This window comes from Nematolebias whitei, chromosome 19 (assembly GCF_014905685.2).
Source record: "Nematolebias whitei isolate Nwh7 chromosome 19, NemWhi1, whole genome shotgun sequence".
Lineage (NCBI taxonomy): Eukaryota > Metazoa > Chordata > Actinopteri > Cyprinodontiformes > Rivulidae > Nematolebias > Nematolebias whitei.
Window position 1 is genome coordinate 28,901,831 of NC_056516.1, and position 27,662 is coordinate 28,929,492.

Consider the following 27,662-nt stretch of genomic DNA (forward strand, 5'->3'; position numbering starts at 1 on the left):
AAAACAAAAAAAAGATTAATTACAAAGTTCTAGGATAAATTTAGTCTGAATTCTAACAGTAAATTTGTCTCCTTGTCATAAGGCACCTTAATTCAGTTTTTTTTTTTCTTTATGCTTTAAAAACTCATTTGAATGCGAGTATATCTTTGAAGCTGGAGTAACGATGCATTTTTCTCTAATGTATTCTTTGACATTTGCATTTTAGACTGAATAACAGAAGTGTAAAAGCACAGAATGGTAACAAGGCGCATTCATCCGTATTTTCCTCAAATCAAGTCCCAGGATGTGAGAACTTTCTGGAAGTCACCTCCTGTCTTTTGATTCTCACATCGCTCACTGTCTCTCACAGCTTCCTCCTCCTGTATCTGATGATGGGGTTGTGAGGGGTGTGGATCATTGTGGTGTAGTTGATTGTGGGGAAATATCCGTCCACAAGGTCGAACTCGTACAGGCGCAGCAACGTGGACCAGATGGTTTTGATCTGGACATAAGCAAAGTTTTCTCCGATGCAGCGATGACGCCCTGAAGATGGTAAAGAGCAGTTAATTTTAAAAATCTAAATCGACAAACGATCAGTTCGGTGACACAAATATCAAATTCTTATCTTACCAGCTCCAAATGGTATGTAGGCAAATTTCTCTCCTGCAGCAGGGTTGTCATTAAGGTATCGATCAGGGTTAAACTCCATCCTCTCCACCCAGGTGTCCCGCAGACGGTGGTTGACGGTCGGGGAGACGCAGATTTGATGACCCACAGGGATGGTGTACCCCGCAGCAGTCTGAGAGCACGGATACAAATGTTGGCTATAATTTTTTTATAATTTGAGATTATGTTGGGTTTTTTTTTATTAAAGAGTAAAAGATAAGATTGAGATTAGGAAAATGTAGCTGATATGTAATAAGTAAATTCACCTGAGGCGTTCGAGCCATCCTCATCATGGTCATTATTGGTGGGCGGAGCCTCAGAGTTTCCTTTAAGCAGCGCTCCAACAAACTGAGATCCTTCAACTTAAAAATATAACAAACAGTCAGTAAAATAAAAATAAGACTTGCAATTTATCTCACAATATGTATTTAAAAGCTAAATATCTACACGCATGTTAGATTATGTAAAAAAAATTTTTTTTTTTTTTTGCTGATTATTTTTTCCATTTTTAATTCAATGAAATTTTGCAGTTTTTTGCATTCTTTTTTGTTTTCTACAAACTACGGTCTTCTAAAAGGTAGTTTTCTAGCTTGATTGCAGTTTTCTGTTTGGTATTTGTTTCTATTAAAGTCAAATGTTAGCTTATGACAGCTAATGTTTATTGTTGCTGCACTATGTGGCTGTATCATGTATGATACAGCATCTATGTACCTTACCGTCATCAATCTCAGTGTCACTACCTGTGCAATAACCTGTCACACAACCTGTGTAGTATATGTAAATTATGCGCAATATATACATAATGTGCACTTTAGCTTATATTACTACCTTGAAATACTTATTAATACAAATTCATCCTACTTGGACCATTAAAATTCTACCATGTTGTTGTTTACTATCTCTCTTTAGGACCTTGTAAATATTAAAATTACTTTTTCACTTTTTGGTACTTTATTTTGTACCCTTATTGCATGTTTTAGTATTTCTTGTTTGTTTTTCTTTGTTTTTAGCAAGTCAAATGTGTTCTTCTCATCCTGAACATTTCATAGTATTGTTAACCTTGTGTTAACCTTGTGTTAACCTTGCATATGACAAATAAACACAACTTGGACTTGAACCTGAATATGTTATTTTGTGAAAAAAAAAAAATTTTGCTTGCTTTTTGTGCTTGGTTTAAAATGTTCTGTTTTAGAGTCTTCTAAAATTTAATAGAGGTTTTTTAGAGTTCTTTCTTATAATGTTTCATCTGACTATTTTGCAATTTTAACCATATTTTCCCATCACACTAAATCTATCTTGTTGGTTAAGGGTTTGGTTGTCCTTAGTTATTGAAATATCTTGTCCGGATCGGTTCATCACACCTTCACAGTCCTAACCTGATCATAGTCGAGCGGTGGCAGACCTTCTCCACACATCGCCTTCTGTTCTGCATAGCAGCGCTCCTGCAGAGCTTTGTCTCTGGCCAGGAAGAACCCCAACCAGGCACTGGTGGTGGAGGAGGTGTGTTGACCCGCCAGCAAGAGACCAATCAGCATCCCTGCGATCTCGTCATCGTTCATTGGTCGACCCTCTCTGCAGAAACACAAGTGTTATGACTTTGACCTGCATTTCCTTAGCATTCTTTTAATAACTGACATGTCAAACAATATTACTGTCAAGTAACGAGGGGGGGGGGGGGTAAAATGTTTGGTTTTCATTGATAAATCCTGATCAACTAAGGCTTTTTTACTTGTAGGTGGAGTCGATGAGGGTCTGCAGGATGTCGTCTACTTTCTCTCCAGATCTCCGGCGTTTTTCAATCACCTTGAAGAACATTTTCTTAATCTCTCTGTGAGCTTTGTCTCGTTTCCTAAAACCAAACATCACTGAAAGAGTTACATATATACACTCTATATTAAGCTGTTGATGCGTGCATTCTGAATACAGTTTGTTTATGCAGTTTGAGATTAAGTAAGGCCATATAAGAAATATGGTAGATCTACCTGAAGCTGGGCAGGGGCACCCAGGTGGGTAGGAGCCAAGCGGCATGGCTGAAGCCTCCGTCCAAGTCGGCATAAAGCTGGGCTACGCGCTCGTTCAGCATGCTGCGGATCTCCTTCCCATGGAGGCAGCTGCTGGCTGTTAAGATGATCACCTCTGATAGAGCCTCAAACAGGTCTGACAGGAGGAAAATGGTTCCAGTGGTAAGAAACAGATACAGTCTTGCATATATAAACGCATCGTATTTATATTAATTGCTAAATATTTTTACTTCTCTCCCCGCTGTCTCCCCATCTCTGGAAATAATCAATGGTCTCTGCCTCAACTAACTTGACGTGCTGTTTGAAACGAGCAATGTTCAGTCCGGTTTTAAACATCTTCTTCTGCTCCAGAAAAACCTGCAGCAGAATACAGGAAATGTGTGCTACAACTACTCGTTTTACAAGCACAAACATGTAATTCAAAAGTGATTTTATGGTTCAGAGGCTCACATTGTTCGGCACATCATAGGCCACCCCTTTACCGAACACTGGAGTGGTCAGTTTGGAATAGACATCTTCTGCGTTCAGATCTTCATTCTTGCTGTTGAACATGAGTGCTGCTGCTTCGCTGCCCAACAAGAAGGTGAAGGTTTTCCCCACCATGGTGAAACTGAACACGGGACCATACTGCAAGAGGGCAGAGAAGAAAATACTAATTGTTTGCTTGTGTAAAAAGGAGCACAGAGATGTGTCAAACTTTGTTTAAACAGAAGTGGCATTTTAAAAAGTTCAAACCCAAAGATACGATGCTGTGGGAAAGTATCGGCCCGACCAAAATGACTCCCAAGAGCGCATCACCGCCTCATCCAGGAGGTCACAAAAGAACCCAGATTACCATCTAAAGCACCACAGGTCTCACTTACCAAGGTCAGTTTTTATGACCTTCATGAGAGCTCCAAGGTCAAAATCACTGCTGATCCAAAAAACACAAAAGCTTTGTCTCAATTTTACCAAAAAAAAAAATCTTTATTATTCTCAAAACTTTAGGGGAAACACTCTGCGATTTGACAAGACCTAAGCGTAACATTTTGGAAGGTGTGACTTGTTACATCTGGCATCAAACTAACCCTGCTTGTACTAACAGCCAAACACGGTGGTGGTTGCATGATGGTATGGGAATGCGTTGATGCTTCAGGACCTGGATGTCTCTCTATCAGGTAATCACAGCACTGTCACAAATAATTATGTTTGAAATCAATTAATAGCTTGAGCTTCAGAATATTGAAACTTACCTTTTCATAAGCATTTTCAAGAAACTCAATGGGGCTTTTTCCAAACGCAATGGCATGTCCGAGGAAAGGGATGCTGGAGGGTATGTAAGGAGGAGAATTCTGTGAAAGCAAAGAAGATGGCAACTAAACGTGACTACAAACTAGCATTATAGACAAAACAATATTCAAAATTGATTAAATTACCAGGTTCTCGTCAGAGGCCTCTTTGAGCAGCCGTTTGGAGACATAACCGAGTGTCAGGGTGAACAACAAACCTGCCAGAACCACTGAGGTTAAACTGTCGTTTAATTCACCGACAGTGTCTCCGAGCAGCTTGGTACTCATCTGGTAAAACTGCGTCGACATTACAGTTTTACACCACTACAACAAAACGAGTGTCCTTACACGAGAGGTGGAACAGAATGAAACAAAAAACAGGACTGTGAAACTCAGGTTAGCGGCCATTTCTACCTGTCATTTTAAAGCCTGCCCCCGCCTGACTATTCTTGGATTTTGATTGGCTGATAGGAACATGTCCGTCAAGCAACTCGGGCTCTGATTGGCTACTGATATCTGAAGCCATGTCTTGCTATATGATGTCACGCTAGCAAGATGATCACTGTCCGTTATAAACTTTTTGTTTACTAAACGGGCTTTATGTGGCCTTGAATTCATTAAATTCATGCATTATAATAAAAGCTCAACCTAATGCTGTCGAGCTACCAAAGGTAACAAAAAAACGCTGAAAGTTGTGTAAATTTTAAGCTAACATTGTTTACATTATTTATTTTTGCACTGTGTACGTCAAATTATTGCCAGTTAAATTAAATATTTGCACATAGTTACGAAATTAGGATATTTTAATTCAACATATCCTTTGACCACATAAATGGGATATTGTGCCAAAAGTTGAGTCTTTTAAAATTGCATTATTTCTGAGTTTTGCAGCGTATTTGCTCATTCGTATCAGTTTAATTTTGCTTTTTGAAGGTAACTTAATGTCATTTACTTTCTTTTGAACACTTCAATGTTTTACTTTTAAACTAAGAAGAGATCAAATGTCTGTATTGTCACTGTTTAAATATTCAACGACGTTGGAAAAAGTCCTTCAGATGAGTATTGAACACTCATCATGTTTAGATTACGCAACAACCAGGACACATTTTTGTCAGCAACATTAAGGTGAAAGATTTAAAACAAACAAGGCGGTGAAAATGTTTCTAAGTGTTGAGTGCATTCATCCTCCAGCATATTTTCAGTCACTTTTGAATGATTTAACTTCACAACTGCATTTGAACACAATTAAAAGAGATCCATTTTTTATTTTATTTAGGTATCATTACTTTTATATTCTACTGTCATGTTTGCAATGATTACCGGTAATTATTTTTGTGCTGTCTTAAAACTTATCAAGTTTCTGGAGATTGGAAAATGTCTTAAAGCAGTCCCATTCAATACAAACAATACCATCTTCACTGGGACAGGCTAAGGAGCAGTCATCCTGCAATGGGAGGGTTGGGGTTCAATTCCACCACTGTGCAGTCACGTGATGTGAAGTGTCCCTGAGCAAGACACTGAACCCCTCATTGCCTCCAACGTGTGTCCCATCGGTGTATGAATGTGACCTAATCTCTAAAGAATGATTTGTTCAATTAGCTTAGATCTAGTAGAGTGCTGTATGTGTGTGGATGGATGAATGAGGGAGCAGATTGTAGTGTAGAGCACTTTAAGTATCTTGATTTGATAGAAAGGTGCTATATAAAAGTCCATTTACCCTTTACGGTTTAAACATTGTCCCCTATCTCTACTTTACATATAGATTACAGTAAATGACTGACTCCTCCAGTTCACATAAAACATCTGTAAACAAATGTTCCAAACAAAATAGCAAAACTATCAGCAGAACAGATATAGAGCAGAGCTCCACAATGATCCAAACATCATATACTATATTTATAGCAGCTATGTGTCTCACTGTCTTTAGACAGAAAACAGAATAATTTCATAATATAGAACAGTCCTTGTTAGCTCATCTTTTGAGAACAGCACACTCGGTGCTCAACCAGAGCATTCTGATAAACTGTTATGTTAATAAATTATAGTTAAAAAGGAAACTACATCTTTTAAATATGGAAAAAAAATGTTTTATCTGTCTCTGAAAGCTGTAAAGTAAACTGCATTAATTCAGAATTCACTGACTTTGTTGTTTGACTTGACTAATGTTAACCTGTTTAGACAGAAACTCAGGATGGGAAGATCATCTCATGCAGTGGTTCACCAACTTCTCAGCTTTTGACCCACATAATGATAGTGACGTCTTCTCTCTCCATATATTGTTAGTTTAAATATACAAAAATTACTAATAACCTTATTCAACCAATGCATATTGACAACACAAATGGTCTTAACATTCACAATACAATTTTTGTTCAGTCATGAATATCATTTTTATTCTTTGGAACACTAACGGGGAGGACAGCAGTGTTGGGGACTTGAAATCCAAACATCAGGTATTTTCCATGTTTAAATATGAAAACCTGTCGTAATTTTGTGATACATGGAAAATAAAACTTGGAAAATGTTGCTAAGTTTTTGCAACGATGTCATGTTTTCTACTTCTTGTAATAAGAGATGTAGTGTATTTCAGATTTATCAGTTTGTTATTTATGGTTTATACAAGAAGGCACTTGTTAACTTGTAAAAACTGCAGTTAAAAAAGGGTATATGCAATTTGTTTATTTGTTAGTGGAGCGTATTCAGCATTAAAAATATTGTGAAAATTATCAAATGAAGCTTGATAAAATTGTCATAGTTTCAGCCAAATACGCCACGAATTAAAAAAAAACCCAACTTATTCACACTGTTTATGAAGTTAGACATTTCCTGACAAATTTTCTTCATACATCTTTTTTATTAAACATTAAATAAAACATATTTACACAGATCAAAATATATGACTTATCAAAATACACAAAGATAAGTCACAACAGATATCAATGAGCTTGTTATACAAAATGAGGCATTTCTGTGGAGAAGCTGTGATCTGAAAGTCCTGCAGTCTGATGATGATGATGATGGTCAGTATGAAGAACCTGCTGTCACGTCTTTGGCAGATGTGGTTTCTTTGAAAAGTTCTCAGCCGTAGGCGTATTTATCCGTTGGGCCTTTCTCACTTGGAGTCATATGTCCACTCAGTTTCATTAAAAGCTTCACAATAAGGCCAGACTAAAATTAAATTACAAACAAGATTAAAGTCAGCTGTACTTCTTTTTACTACACAACGTGCACAAAGTCAGTTGTTATTCTTGAACAAATAAAATAAAACAAGGGGTTCGACTACTCGAACTCTACCAAAGCCATCCCTCTTGACTTTGTACTTTGCTTTCAAGAAACGAGAGTTTCTTATAATGTTTCCAAGTAATCGTATTCATAAAACCAATTTTAAAGACTACAAAAAATGTTAGCTTCTTGAAAGTGAAAATAAAGAGAAGAGAGATGGATCTACTGAACAGCACAGTAAACCATGAAGTTTAAACAATGCTCGAAACTTTAAACCCACAAACGTTTAGTTACCTGCTTTGTGTGCACAATGAAGTTCATTTTGTTGTCACCGCTGTGTATCTGGAAGTACTGGTCCGCGTGTCCAAGCTGCCACATGAACGTGCCATATTCTAAACTGATGAGAAGAACCTGCGAGAGGCATAAGAATAAAATGATTTCATTTCTACAAAATGTATTCTCTCGTTTAATAGTTCAACAAGTCTTTGTAGACAAAAGAGGGAAATCTGACGCGATGAAGATACCTTGGTTTCCATGTTCATGAGGTGCAGTCCCTTCGTGTTGACCCCGACGTACACACGAATGACTTTGTGGTTGCTTGCGCTGGCCTTGGTGTAGACCTGTCCCGTGAAGAAAGCTGCTCCGTAGGTCGGGATGTCCCAGCAGTTCTGTAAGAAGAGTCTCTGCAGATGGTGCATCTCTTTGCTCACACCCTCACTGGTGCTCAGGGCCTGTTAAACAAATGGGATTCAAATTATGCCCAGAAGGAGTGGGATTTTATTCAAAGCATTAACTTAAAACTACCTTGTATTCATGAAGAATCCTGTTGGTCCAATGGTATGCTTTGCTTTTTACTTTTAGTATCGGAACAATTGATTTCAAGTTTTCCTCACTGTTGAATAAAACGAACATTATCTTCTTTCATTCAAGCAAACAAGAAATGCATTTATTAAACCTTACATACAAGGAAAAGGGTAATTTTATCACAATGGATGTTAATGTGACAGGTATTGTTTAAAACGCAAGTCTTACTTAAGGAAGCCTTGTTTGTGCTTCTTGCTCTCATAGTTGCCATAAATGATCTGCAGGAGGAGGCTGGCCAGCGTGATCAGTTTGCTGTCCGGTGCTGGAAAGAAACCCTTCAGGAGGCAGTGACGGGCCTCGTCGAACAGGATGAGAATCGCCAGCGGATCTTCCGCCTTTATTAAAGCAGCAAGTAGAATTCAGGACATTTTCCGACTTCTCCAACAGGGTAAATGTAAATATAAAAGTTGATTTTTGACCCCCAGGGTACCTTTTTTTCAATTTCAAGTGGGAGTCGTACGTCCCTGCGAAGGAAGAGCTGAGGCGTCTCTCTTTGAGGATCCAGCACTGTCAAGTCCGTCACAATTTCTGTCCAGATTCGCAGGTGCTGCAGAGGTTTGTGGTACGGCTTCAACTGCAGGTCTGATCCACACAAAATGCACACCCGCTATTATACAACAGCAGCGCACTTGTAAAAAAAATATATTAACTGAGCACTTAATGTTAAAACAAACAACAACAAACAGTTTTTTTTAACCCTTAAAGTCGACTCACGGAGGTTCTCTGAGCAGATCCAAATGGTGAAGTACTGCTGAGTCTCCTGAGAAAGACGCATGCCCTCCATTATCTGCTGCACAGTTGTGTTGTTGCCGTGTTTTAGCTCCACAGAGCGATAGGACCCATCCATCCGGTATATTCGCACCTTTTCATACTGTGGAACACAAAAACATAAATATCTTCAATTTAAAGGAAGTTAAACATAGATGAAACTCAAATCTGGGATTATGTTTGAGGAAACGTCGCCATCTAGTGACCATGAAAATGCCGCAATGCTTTACATTTCCTTCAAAAACAACCTTTTCTTTCTACAACTCGCAGCACGTTGATGTAAAACTGGTAAATGTTCTCTAAAAGAGAAGCAGTGACACAAAAATAAACTCACTGGTTTGCTGTTGGTTTGCTGCAGGAGTTTTATCGTCTCCTCCCATTCGTTCTGTTTATTCTCCTCACACACCTGGAGAGGCGATCTCTTTTGCTGGTCCTCGATGTGCTGTTGTAGGAAAAGTTCGTATAAGAATGAATATAATTTTAGCACTCTCTTAAACTGCATTTTGGGTTTGTGATTTTGAACAATGATACAGTAATGTGCTGGCTAAATGTGCATCATGCTAAATAAAAATCAGTAAAACTCTACAAGAGAAGCATGCAACTATATATTTACCTTTTTATTTGCCAAAATGAAATAGTAGTTGTAGCAAAATGTATTGTAAAAAATTATATCAATGCCTGCCTAATTGGATCAAACAGCTCATCAAAAAGAAAGGAAGGAAAGAAACCTATAATGTTTGATACCCGATCAATCTCAGGGTGCTGCAGGAGCAGCTTCACTATCTCAGCGTGGCCTCCTCTGGCTGCAAAGTGCAGAGGTGAGCTGAGCTGGCCGTTCAGCAGGTTTGGATTGCAGTTGCCTTTGTCTAACAGCAGTTTTGTCGCCTCGACTTTACCGTGCCTGAAATAAATCACGTAAATACCAAACTTTATAATAGGACAAAGCAAGGCCTCAAAAAAAAACCTTTAAAGAGTAGACATTATCGGACTCACCAGCAGGCGTAGTGTATGGGAGCCCAGTGATCGCTGTCCAGCTGCTTGACTGAGAACCCGCTGTCAAGAAGCTTAGAAAGCAGATCTGTGTCACCTTCACAGGCACTGCGGTGAAGAGGAAAGTCCTCCACCCACTGGTGCTCCCTAAAGAAACAAGCGTTTACATAAAACTACACGTAAAGAAAATACAAACGGATGAAGGAGCAGAAGTTGATGATAAACGTTAGTATGGTTCATGTAAGAATGAGCCTCACTTGTCTTCTGTCACACAGTTGGGGCCATGTTGCCATTTCTCCCTTTTAGGAATCTGGATCTTGGAGTAGTCCGGTGCTCCAAGCCCAAAGTATGGGTTTATGATTACTTTATCCACCTGGAGACAACAAAATGAAGGTGAAACTTCAGTGCAAAGCAAACCTAAGAAGTTAAGAAGCAACAAATTCCCATTTTTTATGCTTTTTTTTTTAGGAATAAAACAAAATTAAGAGGTGGAGATCTCTTACTCGATTAGTGTACTGCAGATCTGAGCCAAACAGCGGGTTCAGGATGCACATATCTGCCTTCTCCAGGGACATCATCTTGCTCTTAATCTCCAGGGCAGTGTAGCCCATGTGCAGACCATCCTCGCTCTGTTTACCATCGCTGCCGTAAGCTGGGTTGTTTACGTTGGTCTTCACGCGCTCAACGGGAGCCGGCCTGAAGAGGGCGGGGATGGCGTGAGGCACGGTGTGCTGCTCCGCTAACCACCTGTGGAGAAACAATATCCAGACTCGTCCAAGAGCTGTTTTCTGGAGCATTCATAACTGCGCTCTACATAGAGATCTTCTCACTTGTCCAAAGCCAGGAGCATCTTGGAGGTGATGGAGCAGAAGTGAGTGCTGGTTTCACTGCACACACGCATGATGTCCTGGAAGCAGTAAAAACTGGGGCTCCCGGAGTTGTGGATGGACTTGCTGTTGTCTGTGCAGAAGGCCTCATTAATCCACAGCATGCGAAATCTGCAGAGTTGGTTATATAAAACGTATTGTCTGCTCACCTTTAACGCTGACTGGCACGACAAAAAGAGAGGCCTCTTTCCCTTCATTGTCACCTTCAAGAATAAATTTCTTCATATGCACCACACGCTTTCCTGCAGGCCAAACAAATTCATATAATCTGACAATCATGCCAGTCCTTGTGTTAATACGTAGATATGAGTCTCACCCATGAAGCTTTGATTATTGGAGATCGGTCTCACTGTTTCATCAACATAATCCAATATGGATCTAGATTTGTCTCCTGGTTTAATCTTCGTCGCCAGAAGGACTTTCTTTCTTTTCTTCTCCTTCCCCTCCAAAGGCACTTCTTTGAGCAGGATCTTTAAATGTGCCAGAAGAAAAGAATACTTAGCTTTATATTTTTTTATACATTTGTCTACACTTATAAAATGTTTGGAATAAGTACATAATAGCTTCTTTGTGTACCTCATATGCTTTGGCTTTGTATTCCTTTGAGGTAAGGCTGACTTGATTCTTTGGACGAATGACGGCAACAAACACGTCTTCTAAGCCGTCTTCGTTGCCCATCGTGCGTCTTTACTTCAGACCCAAGCAAACATCCAACATGGGGGCCAAATGCTGTGGAGAGGCATGCCTGAAAGGACAAACGACATCATAACTGGGACGGACATTCATTTGATGATCAGGGTTAAAATTAAAATAATGGGTTCAATCAGCAGAATTTTATTTGCCTCTATGTTGGTAAGCTTATTGTTAATGTTGTTTTTAAACCAAATAAGTGTTTTTAGGTTTTAAAATGTAAGGATTTGTTGCTTATGTGTTCATTTATAATTTTAGATCTACAATATTAATTAAAACATTGCGCAAAGGTTGATAAATGTGACACTAATATGATTTTTTTTTTTTAATTAACAATTAATATTAACAAATATTAAGTTTTACAACAGTCACTTGTGTTATCCACTTAAAGTGAGTAAAAAAAATGTATTATTTAAGTTGTATTACATGTTTATTTCCTTGATATTAAGAGCCTTGAAAAATCCACAGGTCTAAGTTTAAAAGTGGTTTTAAAAATAAATAGCGTAAAACATTCTTGTGAGAAAGAAAGCAAAATATAATGAAATTAAGGCCACCTTAAAACTTCTACACAGTAATGTATAAAAACTATTTGTGCCGTTTTACACATTTCATTTTAAATACATCCACTCCAGTATTTATTGTGAAAACGTATTTAATAAAAGGCAATTAATATTCAAAACTTTACTAATTAATATTGCACCTGTGAGACAACACTTACTAAACTTTTAACTTAGGTGGTGTCAAAATATACACAAGTACATTTAATAAATTTAATGTGCTTCATGATAGTTCGGGTTTTCTTCACGTTTGAGCTGCAATACATGTTTTAAAGCAAAACACAGCAAACATTCACTTTTATAACAGTTCAGAAACGGAGTTCAAAGGAAGATCACGCCCCGGAAATCAGACTTTAAACTCTTTTTACATAAATTGGAAAACGCAATGTGTATGTCACACCTGAAAATATGCTGCTGGATTAATCATATGCCTATATATTCTCTTGTAAACATTAAATAAAGTCTGCCTTTTTTAATTTGTCGGCATTTTCATAGCCGGGATGCTACACTCATCGCCCCCCGCTTTTCCGCTCGACAAGCAGCTGAAACTCACCGAATGCGACGTGACTGTTACGAAAACGAGTCAGACGTAACTTCTGCCGTCCTTCCGGTAGCTCTTACTAAAATTAATAAACAGTGCAAAGCCAGGAAGCGGCTTCGAGTTTCCTTTCAGTGCGATGTCTTGGGGGGGTTGAAGAAGGCCCTTTTTTTTTTTTAACTCAGGGCAGGGTTGACATAAACAGAAGAATCGCATTACTGCGGCGGCACTTGACAAAGAGTGACATCTAGTGGTGAGGTGGAAGCAGTGCAGCAGGATAAAATAAAAGATTTAAAGACGAACTAAGCATATTAATAGTTATGGACTAGTCAGTTTGTCATTCGCACTAGAAATAATTTTTTTACCGATAGCTTAAAAGAAAAAAAAGAAAAATAAAACGAACGAGAAAGGATTCTTATTTGATTATATGTTACAAGGGCTTGCCTTAAAATTAGCTAGCTAGCTACCGCTCAACTTAGCTCAGCACAGTTGCTAGGCAACCAGTAAATAGGGAAGTCGCTACTAAAATTTTTCAGTTCTGTCCAGACAAATCTATAGATAGAAACGAGTCCAAGTCTCATTTGTTTCTATTAGTATTTTGAAAATGTTTTCAGATGTATGTTATTCAACAAATGACGTCAAAATCAAGAGATGTTTTTCAGTGCTGTATAATAATAATAATAATAATAATAATGTCATCACAATGTCAGCACTGTATGTTTCCATACAATGGCGAAATTAGTCTCTGCATTTAACCCATCCACCACCAGGTGGTGCAGTATAAATGAACAATGTTGGTTTTATCAACTTTATGTGAAAATATTTTTTGAAGGAGCAGCCTCAAAAAAAAACAAAAAAACTTCACAAATTCATTTCAGAGTAAGATAGTTTTAATCAGCTAATAAAAAAAATGCTATGTCTCATAATTTGTACATCAAATCATCTTAAAAAGCGTTGAGCAGTTCTGAAGCGTGCGGCCCTGAACAAGTTGCACAAATGCGAGCTGTACTTAACCCAAAGTAATTACGGTAATTCATTTTATTAAACACAATGTATAAAACTTCAGCATTTATTGAGATGCGACACAAAATGACAGGTCGTTTTGTGCATAACAAATACAGTCAGTACAATAACTATATTGAAAATAAAAGACCAGCTGCATCTTAAGTGTACACATATAACATGGCTTTGGTTTTGTGTATAGATTTTAAATATTACATAATTTGTCTTTTCACTCTTTTTTTCTGCTTTATAGACACTTTTGTGTTGCTGGCGTCAAACCCAGACAACATGCTTTCTTTGTGGGTCTGTGTTCAGGAGGATTCATTTTGACACGCTTTCAGCACATCATCGAACTTCTCCTGGATCTCCTGCACCCTTGGGTACCACTTCTCCCGAATCTCTTCTTCATCGTCTTCTGTAACAGCTGTGTAGCCCATCAGCGCCACGAGGCCTTTTTGGAAGAGGTTTGCAAAGTGAAGGCAGTACTGCTTCATTTTTTCATGGTTGCGATTGCAATCATCCATGTACACCTCCAGCACAGGCCGGCCGAACACCAAGTTTCTGTTCCCCGTCACGTTATTGTAGAACACTAGCAGGCTCTCCTCAGAGTGGTCTCCCTCATAAATCTTTTCAAAGTCAGCCATGAATTGCTTAGCTTTGGTCTGGTGTTTCTTTACCTTTTCTACCATCTCAATGAAAGCATCGTACTGGTGCTTGATGCGCTCCTCATACTTTTTTAAATTTTCATTCACCTCAGTGACGCGAATCTGCTTCAAGAGTTCTTGATTTTTTTCAGAGATCTCCTTCAACTTGCTGTTGATCTCCTCAAAGTCTTTGTCCAAAGATGGATCTTGGCCATCTTTATCGTCCAAGCCTTGTCGAACAGCACCAACCACGGAGGAGACGATACCAAACATGGGGTCGATCGAGGAGGCAAAGGAGGTCACCTTCTCCAGATAGCCCAACACTTTGACAGCAACTTCCTTCATTTCTTTTTTATCATCCATATCGGCAGCTTTTTATTTTTTCCTCCACACGGAATGATGCTGAAGGCTGCATAGATGTAAAAATAAAAATAGCAACATTTTAAACTAAATATTTTACAAGACCCTCGAAACAAAACTTGTGAATTATCGCAGCAAATACACAAGTCAGGTTGATTTTTGTACACCGCATTCTGTAATTTAATCAAAAAGGAAACTTCCACTTTCAAGGGATGCAAGTAACAATATTTTAATTATTCATATTGGTTTTTTTTTTTAGAGATTTATGTTAAAAAAAGAGAAACAAACAAACAAAAAGAAAGAAAGACCATAAAATGTCTGAGGTTAAGGAGCAACGCAATAATGGAATTGTAGCCCTAGATAAACTTCCTTAAACAAAACTCATTAAGTTTTACATATAGGACAAAAGCTTTTTATTAGCAGTGCAAACTAATATGTTTATTGGTTTTATTTTCTGATTGAATACAAAGCAATCAAATACACATTTCTGGAACCATAGAGTGAAATTAAATCATAGTGCATCTTTCTCATAGCTGTGGCATTATTCATGCCTCTCAATCTTGTCCTGCTGGAAAAATTCCTCAGGAACAACAGTAGGTGTGTCTTTATTTATAATAACACCAGTCAAACTGAATGGATCTAAAAGAATCACATAATGGATCGCTGAATAATAATGTATTTAGCATCAAATACAACCTTTGACAGCTGTTTCATGTGCCATTTTAATGTAAAACTCAAGACGTGTTTTGATTTTGGTCAGCTTCCTTGAATTCAGGCGGCTCATAAAGGAATCAGACAGTCTCTCTTGTTCCAATCAGTCCCAGATTTCACACACAGAGATTAAACAACCATCAGATTAGAAATGTTAAACAACAAAGTGGCTCAAATGTACTCACCCAAGGTAAAACTGTTTAGATTGCTCCGTCTATTTCTCCTGCCTGGCTTTTCTTTCCACCATTTTAAATGAAAGCCAGCCAAGGACCGCCCATCCTTACCAAATAAGGCAGTGAACACCAGGAAGTGACTCTTGCCCTGTTCTGATTGGATGAGAGGACTTCCTGGCCACAGGCTGCAGCACTACTGTATTCCTAAAAATTGTCTTTGTTACACCTTCACACGCTGATAATAAGTGGAACATATACACACATTCTTAGTTAACATAAATTAATGGACCACATACAGAGTAATGTGGAAATAATTACCATTCAGTTGTTTAAGTGCCACTTGAAAACACGCCTGTGAATATTTACACTTGTCACAGTTGTGTGGTAAAGATGACATATTATGTCAGAACGAGACGTAGATGTGTTTGTTTGTTTACAATACAAAAATGTAGTAGTGTCATAATAAATCATGCTTCATTTTTTATCGCCCATGATAATATGACTCTGTGTGTGTCTGTGCTTGTCTGTACAACAAAATATTTCATATTTTAGCTAATTGACTTTGTTAAAGTAATTATTTAGTGCAGGGGCGATTCTAGAATCTGCCCTTTAGGGGTGCTTAGCCCCCATTACTGACAATGGCTCTTGTCTTGCACAATGCAGTGGACATTGGTGTTAGAAACAATTGTAAAGTGTGTGTGTGTGTGTATATGGGGGGGGGGGGGGCACAGTGGTGGGGGCATCTGGGCGTCCTCCCCCAGAAAAATTTAAATAAAGTAGATGCCATTTCCTGCATTCTGGTGTATTTTAAAGGGTTTTTAAACATCTAATTTTACCTACATAAGCACACTTGATTCAGTAACAAATTTAGAAAGCATGGCACAACAAGAAGTAGCGCTAATCTAGCAGCGCGCAATACAGAAATGTAACTCTAAACATATGCCCTTACGAAAACTACTATTTAGTAAAGTATTTTGTTAATCTGCTGAACAAGAGATGCACTTGGGGAAGATTTTTTTTTATTGAGCAATCCCAATTAATGTTTGTATCTGTTGTTTTTCTAATATTCTAAAATTTAGATTTTTATATTCCGACACAGCAATCTTAATTTCCAGCTGCTCATAAATGCATAAGTCTCTTTTTGCTTCAAACAGTCACAGATTTCACACACACATAATAAATAATCTTCAGATTAGAAGTTAGATTCCTATTTACTCACTGAAGATAACGCTGTTTCAAATCATCCATCTATTTTTGCTGCCTGGCTTTGCTTTCCAATATTTTAAATGTGAGCCAAGGACCGCCCACCCATACCAAATAATGCATTGAACACCAGGAAGTGACTCCTGCCCTGTTCTGATTGGAAGAGAGGATTTCCTCCAGATGCGTGACTAGACTTTAGAAAACAGGCTGCAAAACAGGTCTTAGATATTATCTTCATTCTTTGTTACATCTTCTTGTAGCTTCATACATTGAAAAATGTGTAAACATATATGCAAATTATAAATTAACATAAATAAAAGTACAACATACTAATGACAAAATAAATAGCATTTATTTGTGCCACTTAAAAATCAGTGAGTACATTGCCTTTGAAGTTTTTGACTTTTCACAAAACATTAAAAAGATACCATCTGTTTTTCAGAACAGTCAAAATGTGTTTATTCCCAGCACACACAAAAAAGTACTAATGTCAGAGTAAACGCATAAGTCATGCTTCATTTGTTGGATTTGTTGGATTTGTTGAATTTATGAATTTCCAGCTGGACAAAGAAGATGACTGCTTATCCTTAGCCTGGTTCTGCTGGAGGTTACTTCTTATTATGAGGGAGTTTTTCCTTTCCACTGTTGCCTTTGTGCTTGCTCAGAATGGGAGACTGCGACGAAGTGAAGACTCAGCACGTCTACTGGCTTCCTTCCTTCCTTAGAAAACTTTACTAAATGGCATTTATAATTTATGTTTTTGTTCAGTGCCCTGAGATAACTTCTGTTGTGACTTGGCACTTTATAAATCAACTGAACTAAATTGAATTAATTTTTATCGCCCATTGTGTTTATGTTTATGTGAATCTTTGTGCGTGTGTCTGTTTGTCTACTGTTAGCAAATTTACTCATAAATTAGCAAAATGACTTTCATAAAGTAATTATTGAATGTACATCTAGAACTAATTAATTCTGGACTGCCAGAACAAAGCGATCTTATCAAATTGGAAGAATTTGATAAAGATTGATGAAGTCCTTTGGATGAAGGACGAAACGTCTCAGCAAAAAAAGAAACCATCCAGATAACCTGACTGAACATTGTTGGATCTTATCAAATACAAAAATGTCTCTACCTCGGTCTATTTTACAGAAATTGAGTTAAAGTGTGATGTTAGCAGCTGAGAGTTGTGCATAAGTCAGAGACATGACTGATTAAATTCTCAGATTTAAAAAATACAGTCATTTAGGTAATTTAATGAAAGGCATCACACTTGATTGAGGAAAAACAAATGCATGTCTTAAGAACAGATATTCTTGGAAGCTTTTGTTCAAGTGTGTTTGATTCATAAACAGCCTCTGCTTTAACAAATGCTCTTATCAGAAGTGGTTCTTAAAGTGAGACATTATTGGTTTTAATATTAATCAAGTCCCTTTTCACTTTTATTAAATAATGCAAAAAAAAAATCATTAAACAAATGAACTAGACATTCAAACTCCTGTGACTTCCTTAGCAACTCTGCAAGGGTGAACGTTTTTATTTCACTTATTTCTATTTAGTTTTTGATTCAGTTTATTTTGAGTGCTAATTTCCAACAAAGTCTTCTCAGGGCATTGTACAAAAACGTTTGCAAACAATTAAAATATTCAATTAGTAAAAGTTACCTGTTTATGGAAGCCAGCGGATGGTGATGAATCTTGTTGCAATCTCCCATCCTGAGCAGCACATTGGCGACAGTGGAAAGGAACAGCTCCTTTGTAACGAGAAGAAACCTCCAGCTGAACCGGGCTTAGGATGGGCTGCCCTCTGCCTCGACTCGCTAACGTTAGAGAGGACAGATGGTAGACAGAGCAATACAAAATGGCTGGTCCAGGTGTAGTTCCTATAGAAGAAAGACAAACAAAAACATGGACAGCAGAACTAGTAAAGACAACAGCAAAGTGAGGAAATGTGGTCCGTTTGTCTTCCTGCAGTTTAAGCTTATAAGCATAACTGGGAAAGGTTAAGAAACCCAAGCCAATCCTAAGGATTTATCAAAAATTAAATTCTTAAGCCTAATTGTAAAAGTTGACAGAGTGTCAGCCTCACAGACAGAAACTGGAAGTTGGTTTCACAACAAAGGAGCCAGGTAACTGAAAGCGCTGCCTCCCGTTCTACTTTTAGAAACTCTAGAAACCACATGTAAACCTGCATTTTGAGAGCAAAGTGTTTTGTTTGAAAAATAAGGAACAATAAGATTTTTAATACAAGATGGAATTTACTTGTTGGGAGCTTTATTAGAAGTGTAGGATTTTAAATTATATTCTGAATTTGACAAGGCGTCAGTAGAGAGAAGCTAAAACTGGATAAATTCCCCTTCTAACTCTCATCAGAACTCTGGCAGCGGCATTTTGGATCAACAGAAGATTTTTTTAGGTGGCACGGTGGATCAGTTGGTAGAGCTGTTGCCTCACAGTGAAGAGGTCACTGGATCGAATCCTTGTTGGGGACCTTTCTAGATGGAGTTTGCATGTTCTCTCTGTGCATGCATGGCTTTTCTCTGTGTACTCTGGTTTTCCACAGACCAAAAACATGCATGTTAGGCCAAGCTGAAACTCTAAATTGTTGTGAGTGAGAGAGTGAATGGTTGTTTGTCTCTATATGTATCCCTGTGATGGACTGGAGACCTGTCCAGTGAACATGGGCACCAGTGACCCCTGCGACCCAGAAAGGAAGAAGCGGGTAAAGATAATGGATGGATGGATGGATGGATGGATGGATGGATGGATGGATGTTTGGAAACAGCTAGAAAAACTGTAAAACTGAGAGAGAAATGTTGAAAAAATAAAATAACATTGCACATTTGACTGGTTTTCCAAATGTTAAACACATTATTTGAGATGTGTAGATATTTATACATGAGACAGAATCATGTTCAGTAGTTCACATCTAATAGATTTTTATTCTTGTAAAGTAGTCACATTTTTATTTGGAATTTTGTAATTTATTTTTCCTGTAGCTTATTTTTAGTTTTATTAATTTAGACCATGGGAGCTGACACAGTTTTAATGGGGGTTAGGGGTTTAACAGAGAGGTGTGTACGACTACAACTCTGCTTCCTGGACTGGACCCTGGGGTATCAGTCGTTTGGATAACTAATAAAATCAGCGAAATATGATTTATTATTCCACCACAACCCAGACAAAAGCCTCAGTTTCCTGAATCCAAGGTTTGACTGTTGGTCGGAGCCTCCCTTCCAACTCCATAAAGTGACCAAATGATTCATGATTCAATCTGTACTGACTGAACGAAAGGACTTCCTCCAGTTGCATAACCAAAGGCTGCAAAACTGGTCTTAAATACTTTATTTTATCTTTGTTATGTCTTCCTGTGGCTTAATACACTGAGATTAGGTGAACCAGATACACAACTTCTTAGTTAACATAAATGTAAGGACAACATAACGAGTACTGAGGTGACAATTATACAGATGTTCAAGTCTGTGTGCATACCTGTTTTAAAAAATTTAAATGACAGGTATGTTTTAAAGATCCAGTTTTCATTTTTCAAACAAAAATAGCACACAAAATTGTAGTCATGTCAGAGTAAACATATAAGCTATGCTTTATTTTTATAGCCCACAATAATGTTTTTACTGTGACTCTATGCATTTGTGTGTGTTTACTTATCTGTACTGTACTCATTGAGTACTCAATAAACATGTCAGAAAGTAATTAGTGGAGGTACATCTATAACTTCTGGAGTGAACCAATTCAAGATGGCCGCCAGAGCAAAGCGATTCTAGCAAACTATTTTACAGATGTTGAGTTAAAGTGTGGTGTGTTAGTAAAGTTATGCTCATCTTATACTCAGAGTGGGCTTTAAATGAACAAGACAAAGGTTAAATAATAATAAAAATAATAAAGGGCACTGCCCTGACAAATAAGTGGTTATTAAAGTTAGTCATTATTAGTAGAAATTAGTATTATTAGTTAACAATCAAGTCCTCTTTTGCATTCTTTTAGTACATAATGCAAATAAATAAATAAATAACATAATGCAATGGGGAAAATGTAAGCTGTCTCCAGATCTACAAACATGAACCAGACACTCAGGCTCCTCGTCTCCTTAGCAAGCAACTCTACAAGTATGCAAATCTGGTTTGTTGCTCCACTGCAACAAAAGCCACACTGCTGCTCCCAAATCCACGGTTTGAGTCGACGCCTCGCCTTCAACACCAGAGTGAACTTTCCCCAGGATGCCGAGCATCGTTACTGTACAATGTGCTGATTTCACCAGCAGAGTACAGTGTTGGATGCAGAAGCATGCTTCTCTGTTCTGCTTAGTGAAGATCTTTCAGTTATCAGGCTCCTCTCTTGTGGAACCAACTTCCAATTTCTGTCCATAAGGATGACACATTGTCCAATTTTAAGATTATATGTAATACTTTCATTTTTAATAAACCCTATAGTTGGGGTTGGCTTGTTATGCTGCCATAGGCTTAGACTACTGGAGGCCAAATTGACCTCATTTCTTAAAATGAGTAGTTACAAATGCATATACTGTATATGAATGTTTCTGTTCAGTGCCCTGAGATGACTTCTGTTGTGACTTGGCGCTATATAAATAAACTGAATTTAATTGAACATTTTAAATGTATTGGTATTTCTTAGTGGTTTTTCTGGGTTTTAGCTAAATTCATTCAGTCCTAAATATTTAATATATAAGAATTTATTCTCATTCTGGTATTTCTGTAGCAGCAACAAACAAATATGATCTAACTGGACAAGTTTGATGCGTAATCTTTGACTTTATGGACAGTGATATGAAGTAGGAAAACACCTACTAACTTTTCCAGTCGTCACACACACCTGAACACAAACTCTTCCGTCCTGTATCTACTCATTTTGTTCACTGCATTTTATGGGATGCAGTTCTACTGGAATGAGTTATTTTGTGAAATGCTTTTGTCAGTTTTGTGAACCGATAAAGAGTGACGTCTAACACTACGTTACGTTTTATGTTTGAGGTTTAGAAGCTGCAACTACAACCAGTTTCTTTACACATATATAAGTTAATGTTAAAGTCAAACAAAAGCATAAAGTTTGTTTTAAATTGTTTTGTTTTTTTCACAGTCAACATTTTGTAGACTTAACTGTATTCCCTGTCTAATATTGCACAAAGTTATCTAATTTCAAATTCCTATTTTTGTTTGTTTGCAGACCTTATCAATAATTTTCTGCAAAATGATAAGAAAGACTGTGAGAAAACAGTCAGCCCTGGCAGATGTGTGTATCTACTGTACCTTTTTAGGTAAACGTGAGTTATAATTGTTTTTCTTTTTGATTTTTTACCAAACTTTTGCCTTTTTTTTTTTTTTTAACCCAAGCTGGAGCGTTATATTGCAATTTCTGTTAAGAGACTGTTTCGTTTCAACGCAGTCATCGATATGGTATTGAATAAATGCTTTAACACAGGATTTGTGAGTACCGCTCTCATCCCCACCCCCTGGCATTTGTACCACGACTGCGCTCCCACCTACACTCAGCTCAGCTGCTCATCTGTGTTCTTTTTCCCACAAAAAAAAATCCTGGTTAACCCTTCAGCTCTCATTTTGTCTCAACTCCTGTCTGCCCATCGTTCACTGGCACCTGAACTGGACTGAGGACAAACAGCCTGGTTTCTTTCAGGTATGAACTGGAGTAAACAGCAGCAGGTTTGACTCAGCACTGCAGTTATGTGCTTCACTTTTTGGGATTAGAAGGGTTTAGGTCTTCTATTGAATTGGTCCATTGGAACCATGCCGAGCCTGACCTCAGGTCAGAACCAAGCCAAATTGCATTCACTATTTATTTTTTATTCTGACAAATGCAATACTTTCATAAAGCAAATGTGATTTACACTTTAGAATAAACTGAACATTAGCTGAACATTTGTTTTTTAAGCTTCTGAATTGAACTAAATCTAGTGGGGTTTTTTTGTTGTTTTTTTTTTAGAAAATTGTCTTTTAACTTTAGATATCTTTCTCACCTTTTACCTAAATTCCTCAAAATACTTTGCTATATGCCAGGGCAAGAATGTAAATAAGAACTAAATGATATGCCTGGCTAAATAAGATTAAATGAATAAAGGAGAAAAATCAGTATTATTTTCATGTATTTTATGCACCCTGTAGAGTTGCTATGTGAGAAATTTATATTTTTAACACAAGCTTTAATTTGACACCTGGAATCTGGAGCATATGGGTCAAGACAACAGTTTAGGATTAATGTTTATAGTACTGCTCAAAAGTAACATTTACAGCCTGATTTCGGCTCATATTACAGACCACCTTTATGGAGGTTTATTATTAGATCTCTTTCTGTCTATTGAATTCATACTGTAAAACAGCATCTAAATGTCCATTTTCTTTCATTACATCAAGTTATTTATTTATTTTGCTTTTTTTATTTGCTTCCTGTGTGCATTTGTTTTCAGGACTAAAACATTGTACATAAGGACATACATCATACTAGGTCAAGTAAAAATGTACAAGTTGGTACCAGAGCTGATGGTCCTGCTGGGGTGAGTGCATTCAAAACTTGACTCGGAAAACAAGCTATAAGTAACTATAAGCCTAAACTGTAAATGGCAAATAATTTTTAGTAAACAATACCATTAATTAAGATGCATAGATATTTAAAAATATCTGCAAAAAGTGCAGCACAATGTACTGCAATGCAGCTGTACAAAAACTTAAAGTTCAATACGTCATTTGTATATTTTAACCCCTTCATCAACATCAATCTCCCACTTTCTTTGATCATCCATCATCAACACAACCCAGAAAACTTAATCTCTTCTACTTCTACTACGCTTACACCCAACCCTGAGAGGTCAGTGTACCTTTCGGACTGAAGACTAGAGCCTAATTGTAGAGATATATGAGACCTATAACACACGAACTACACACAAGTGGCGGGAGAAGTTAGGATTAGGTGTCTTGCTCAAAGACACTGCAACATGTGGGCATGGCGGGGAATTGAACCTGTGACTTTCTGGTCCCACAAAGCAGCTGTCCTGCCATTGCACCCCTTAGTCGTAATTCAAGGTTATTGGTTATTCGTGTCACATGTGGTACATGAGGTGGAATGAAATTGTGTACCCAAGGTCCCAGTTTCACCCCAAAATAGCAAAAGTAAAAAGTATAAAAAGAAACAGTACACAAGGATCTAAGATATATGCTAAACACTAATAATATATGTAAACTGATATGGTACATTAATCTTGGCTTCCTCAAAATTACCTGCCAAACGCATAAATGTTATCCAAAATTGGAAATCCTTATCTCCCATTCTGAGAAATGCTATCCATAGTTTGTAAATGGAACAGATGCCAATTGTTAGCCTCATAAAAGTCTGGAAATGAACCCTAACTTACCGCTGGCATTGCAAACCAGTTAAGCTAGCTGAACCGGTACCCATCAGATTTCCACAATCTCAGCTTCCATTATGGAAAATGTTTCCTTTTATCACTGGACTGAATCCACAGTTGAGTTCAGTAAAACTAACTTAAAACAATGTTTCAGAGCCTTGTTTCTTCCCTTTTGAGACATCTGATAGGCTCAAGTTTGTTAAGAAGAAAGTATTGTTTTACAAGTCTTCTTACACTTATTTGTGTACAAATAAAAAGCCTCATGCTTCCATTCTAATGCTGTGATTCAAGTACTCGTTCATTGCTTCAACAGTAACTGACTGTGCATTAAATTTTTTTGCTGTTTTTAGAGTCATTGGCGTTAGCTCTGGTGCAATTCAAAGACCTGATTATGATGACACACCCAACCCAGAGTTCCTCAACCCTTTCTGGATGGCCAACATCCCTGATGATAGGCCTCTGTCTGAAGTCACCGTGCCAGGAACCCACAACACCATGGCCCTGTATGGCGGGGTGTATGCTGAGTGTCAGACGTGGAGCCTGGCCTCCCAACTCCGTGCTGGCATTCGTTTCCTAGACATCCGTTTGCGTTACATCAACGGAAACCTCACCCTCCACCACGGAGTGTCCTACCAGCGAGGACACTTTGGCCACGTTTTAGAGGCTCTGGTGGACTTCCTGCATGAATACCCAACTGAGACGGTGCTGATGCGTGTCAAAGAAGAGTTCAGTGAGTCTAATAACATCTACAGTGCTGTGGTAGACTACATCCATCGCTACGCTTACTGGGACCTGCTGTGGCACAGCCGACTGGTGCCTACCATGGGCGAGGCCCGAGGGAAACTCATCATTCTGCAGAACTTTATTGGGCCAGACTTGGGGATGCGCTATGATTCTTTAGACATAGCTGATGATTGGAAAGTATGAGAAACTTTTTTTTTTTGTCATAAAATTTTATTTATATTTTACACCAAAATATTAAACCGTCAAAATTAACAAATTATTTGGGAAAGTTTCAGTAAATTTTCTCTCTTTTTTTGTGTGTGTGTTGTAGGTGCCCACACTCCTATATTTAGAAAAGAAATGGCAAAGTGTCTACGAACACCTCGAGGCTGCACCTGCAGGAAACCTGGAGCAGATTTTTCTTACCTACAGCAGCGGAGCCGGTGTGTTCGCACACCCCAGAGCCGTCGCACTGCGCATCAACCCACAGCTGTATGACTACCTGCAGGCCAAGACGGACCTGAACCACCGCTTAGGAATCATATGCATGGACTTCCCTGCTGCTCCTATTGTCCAAATGATCATTGACTTCAACTAAAATGGTCATTATTGCTGAATACATTATTTAAAACATCTTTGTTGATAAATGTGACCAAACTACAGATGTTTGACTTGCTGTAACTCAGATTTAACATTTCAAACAGTACAGGTATGTCCATCCATCTATTTGTTTTCCCCAGATCGTAGGCGAGCTGTTGTCAATCTCTAGCAGTCAATGTGTGAGAGACGGGGTACACCTTAGACAATTCTTCTGCTAAGTATCTAAATTTGGCCCTTTGTATTTAAGATTTAATTGATTATGCTGCTTGGGAAATGTCCTTTACACAACATTTATTGCTTACAAGTTGAAGTAATGACCCGACAATTGCAACTTAGAAGGTTTTACTTTAAAGTTCTGCAATAGTCCACAGTTTTGTAGTAACAATGCAGCTGACTTTGTGTTTGTTACAAAAAAAAAAAAAAAAAAGAGATAAACTTTGATTAAACATTTGACAAATGAAGAAAAGCTGAGATAAAAACCCAAAACATTTTTATGATATTTATCTCTTCTTTAACCACATGGTGACACTATTGCTGTTTTTGTTTGCATAAAACAAAATTCTGTGTGGATAACTTCTCTTTTTCTAGGTTTTTTTTTATTAATTTTTTTAAGGCTTTTCAAAGTTCAACTAGACAACCAAAATAAAAAAAAAGCACAATAATAAACTGTTGTGGAAATATTATCTACTATACTCACACATAGTTTTTAGAACAAAATGATGAGTTAACATCTAACGTTGTATGTATCTACCTGGATTATTGAGCATGCACCAGGACATGAGTTAGGTCGTTTATTATTGCTGAAATAATCCAAATGAAGATAACGTTTGGTTTTTCTCCACCTGAAGTGTTAGCTGGTGTTAAGGTCTCAGCTGTCTCTGGTTTGGAGTTTTCTGTTTTTTAGGGTATCAATCATTGTACTACTGGCCACCAAAAGCAAAAGGGCAATGATGTTTTTGCCTTTGTTGGTAAGTTTGTGTTTGTTTGTCTTTTAGCAAAATATCTCATGATCCAGTGGATTTTAGTGAAACTCAGAAAATAATGCTTTAATGTAGGTACACAAATCATTTACTTCAACCCAATTTAAAATGGTCATTACTGCTCATTGACCTGGAAAAAAACAAAAATTACTCTGACGAAAATAAACAAAATCTTGATTTGGTAGTTAGCAACATTCACACTAATACTCTAAACGATACATCTCAGGAGATCTTACAATATTTGTTATTATTTTTTAGACAGACATCACTGTGTCTCTTCTCATTATAAGATAATTCTACATCAAAACTCTGAAATCAGAGGCAGTGGATGGATATATACAGCACATTTCTTCAAGGAATGCTAGGCCATAGATTTGATGATTTCTTCATCTCCCCTCTTACAGATTTGTCAAGGTAATCTGTTTCCAGTTTTGCAGCCATGACTATGTCACTGTCTGTAAGCAGAACTTTTAGTCCTTTTTCAAAGGTAATATCACAAGAGAATTGACAATAAAGCTGCAACACCAATGTGTTCATCTATATATTTTTTTCAATAGAGGGCAAATTAAATATTAACAATTTATGATTAATATTCTTACATGGTTTTTGCTCAGAAAAAGGTGGGAAAACATTGCATGTCTCAAGTGCAAAGTGTACCTTATCATGCAATAATAAAACTTTTTTTTTTCTTCTTGTTTGTGTTTATTCTTTATAAAATTATACAACAGATCAAGTGTGTAAATAGAAAATTGTTGTCTAGGGTTAAATAAAATTTGCACAAATATTGGCAATCTTGTGTTTAAAACAGATAATCTTATCTGGATCATCATTTAATAATAAGGAAACCCAAACTAATTATTATATATATGGTACTGTGTGGCTTAAATTAAAGTTAGAAACAGTCTCTAGCAGAATAATCAGCAGCTTTATATATATATATAAACAGGGTTGCAAACAAGTAGTTGCCAATTTAGTCACAATTTTTCTTACTTTTTGATTATTTCAATAACTGTAAAAATTCCATATAAACAGGGGGGGTTTTTTTCACTCTAAGACTCTTATACATGTCAGTCTTCCAATAGGAGAGCCAATATAAGACAAAATTATCAAAAATATCTCTAATGGAAAATAATTATTAAGAAACAAAAAAAAACAAAGGTAGAACTTATGCTCATCAAAAAATATCCAGAGATTTGGTGAACACTGACTTTTTTTGAAGAGAACACTAATTAAAGCCGATGAGCTACAGCTGTGAAACCTACAGCTTGAGGTTTTTTTAAATCCCAGATAGAGCACACTCCTTTAGTTGAGACGTCTCCGGAAATTGACTCTCCTCCTCTGTGAACTCGGTTCGAGATCGGGCGGAGGTTTGAGCTCACGGCGCGACATAGGAAGTAGGCAACGGTTGTTGTGGCTCTCAGAGAGA

At 37.5% G+C, this 27,662-nt stretch overlaps 4 protein-coding genes across 4 annotated transcripts; 1 reads left to right on the forward strand and 3 right to left on the reverse strand.

The window, feature by feature from the left end:
* Positions 1-74: 74 nt before the first annotated feature.
* LOC119426155 (lanosterol 14-alpha demethylase) lies at positions 75-4,369 on the reverse strand. Its single transcript, XM_037693718.1, has 10 exons — positions 4,082-4,369; positions 3,899-3,997; positions 3,117-3,293; positions 2,897-3,023; positions 2,628-2,802; positions 2,375-2,494; positions 2,022-2,217; positions 912-1,007; positions 610-778; positions 75-522 (listed from the first exon to the last, which is right to left on the reverse strand). The coding sequence occupies exons 1-10, from the start codon at positions 4,241-4,243 to the stop codon at positions 344-346; spliced, it is 1,500 nt and encodes a 499-aa protein (XP_037549646.1). The 5' UTR covers positions 4,244-4,369; the 3' UTR covers positions 75-343.
* Positions 4,370-7,012: 2,643 nt separating this feature from the next.
* On the reverse strand, positions 7,013-11,345 carry krit1 (KRIT1 ankyrin repeat containing). The gene is made up of 16 exons (XM_037693400.1): positions 11,242-11,345; positions 10,982-11,135; positions 10,815-10,907; positions 10,609-10,738; positions 10,282-10,525; positions 10,036-10,151; positions 9,782-9,925; positions 9,533-9,689; positions 9,123-9,230; positions 8,735-8,891; positions 8,451-8,602; positions 8,189-8,355; positions 7,961-8,048; positions 7,681-7,887; positions 7,451-7,567; positions 7,013-7,102 (listed from the first exon to the last, which is right to left on the reverse strand). The coding sequence occupies exons 1-16, from the start codon at positions 11,341-11,343 to the stop codon at positions 7,013-7,015; spliced, it is 2,226 nt and encodes a 741-aa protein (XP_037549328.1). The 5' UTR covers positions 11,344-11,345.
* A 2,124-nt stretch (positions 11,346-13,469) lies between these two features.
* Positions 13,470-15,428, reverse strand: rpz2 (rapunzel 2). Its single transcript, XM_037693399.1, has 2 exons — positions 15,353-15,428; positions 13,470-14,505 (listed from the first exon to the last, which is right to left on the reverse strand). Exon 2 carries the CDS (start codon positions 14,457-14,459, stop codon positions 13,764-13,766), a length of 696 nt encoding a protein of 231 aa, XP_037549327.1. The 5' UTR covers positions 14,460-14,505; positions 15,353-15,428; the 3' UTR covers positions 13,470-13,763.
* A 6,763-nt stretch (positions 15,429-22,191) lies between these two features.
* LOC119425371 (1-phosphatidylinositol phosphodiesterase-like) lies at positions 22,192-25,254 on the forward strand. Its single transcript, XM_037692892.1, has 4 exons — positions 22,192-22,210; positions 22,998-23,084; positions 24,284-24,854; positions 24,988-25,254. Exons 2-4 carry the CDS (start codon positions 23,047-23,049, stop codon positions 25,252-25,254), a joined length of 876 nt encoding a protein of 291 aa, XP_037548820.1. The 5' UTR covers positions 22,192-22,210; positions 22,998-23,046.
* Positions 25,255-27,662: the final 2,408 nt, after the last annotated feature.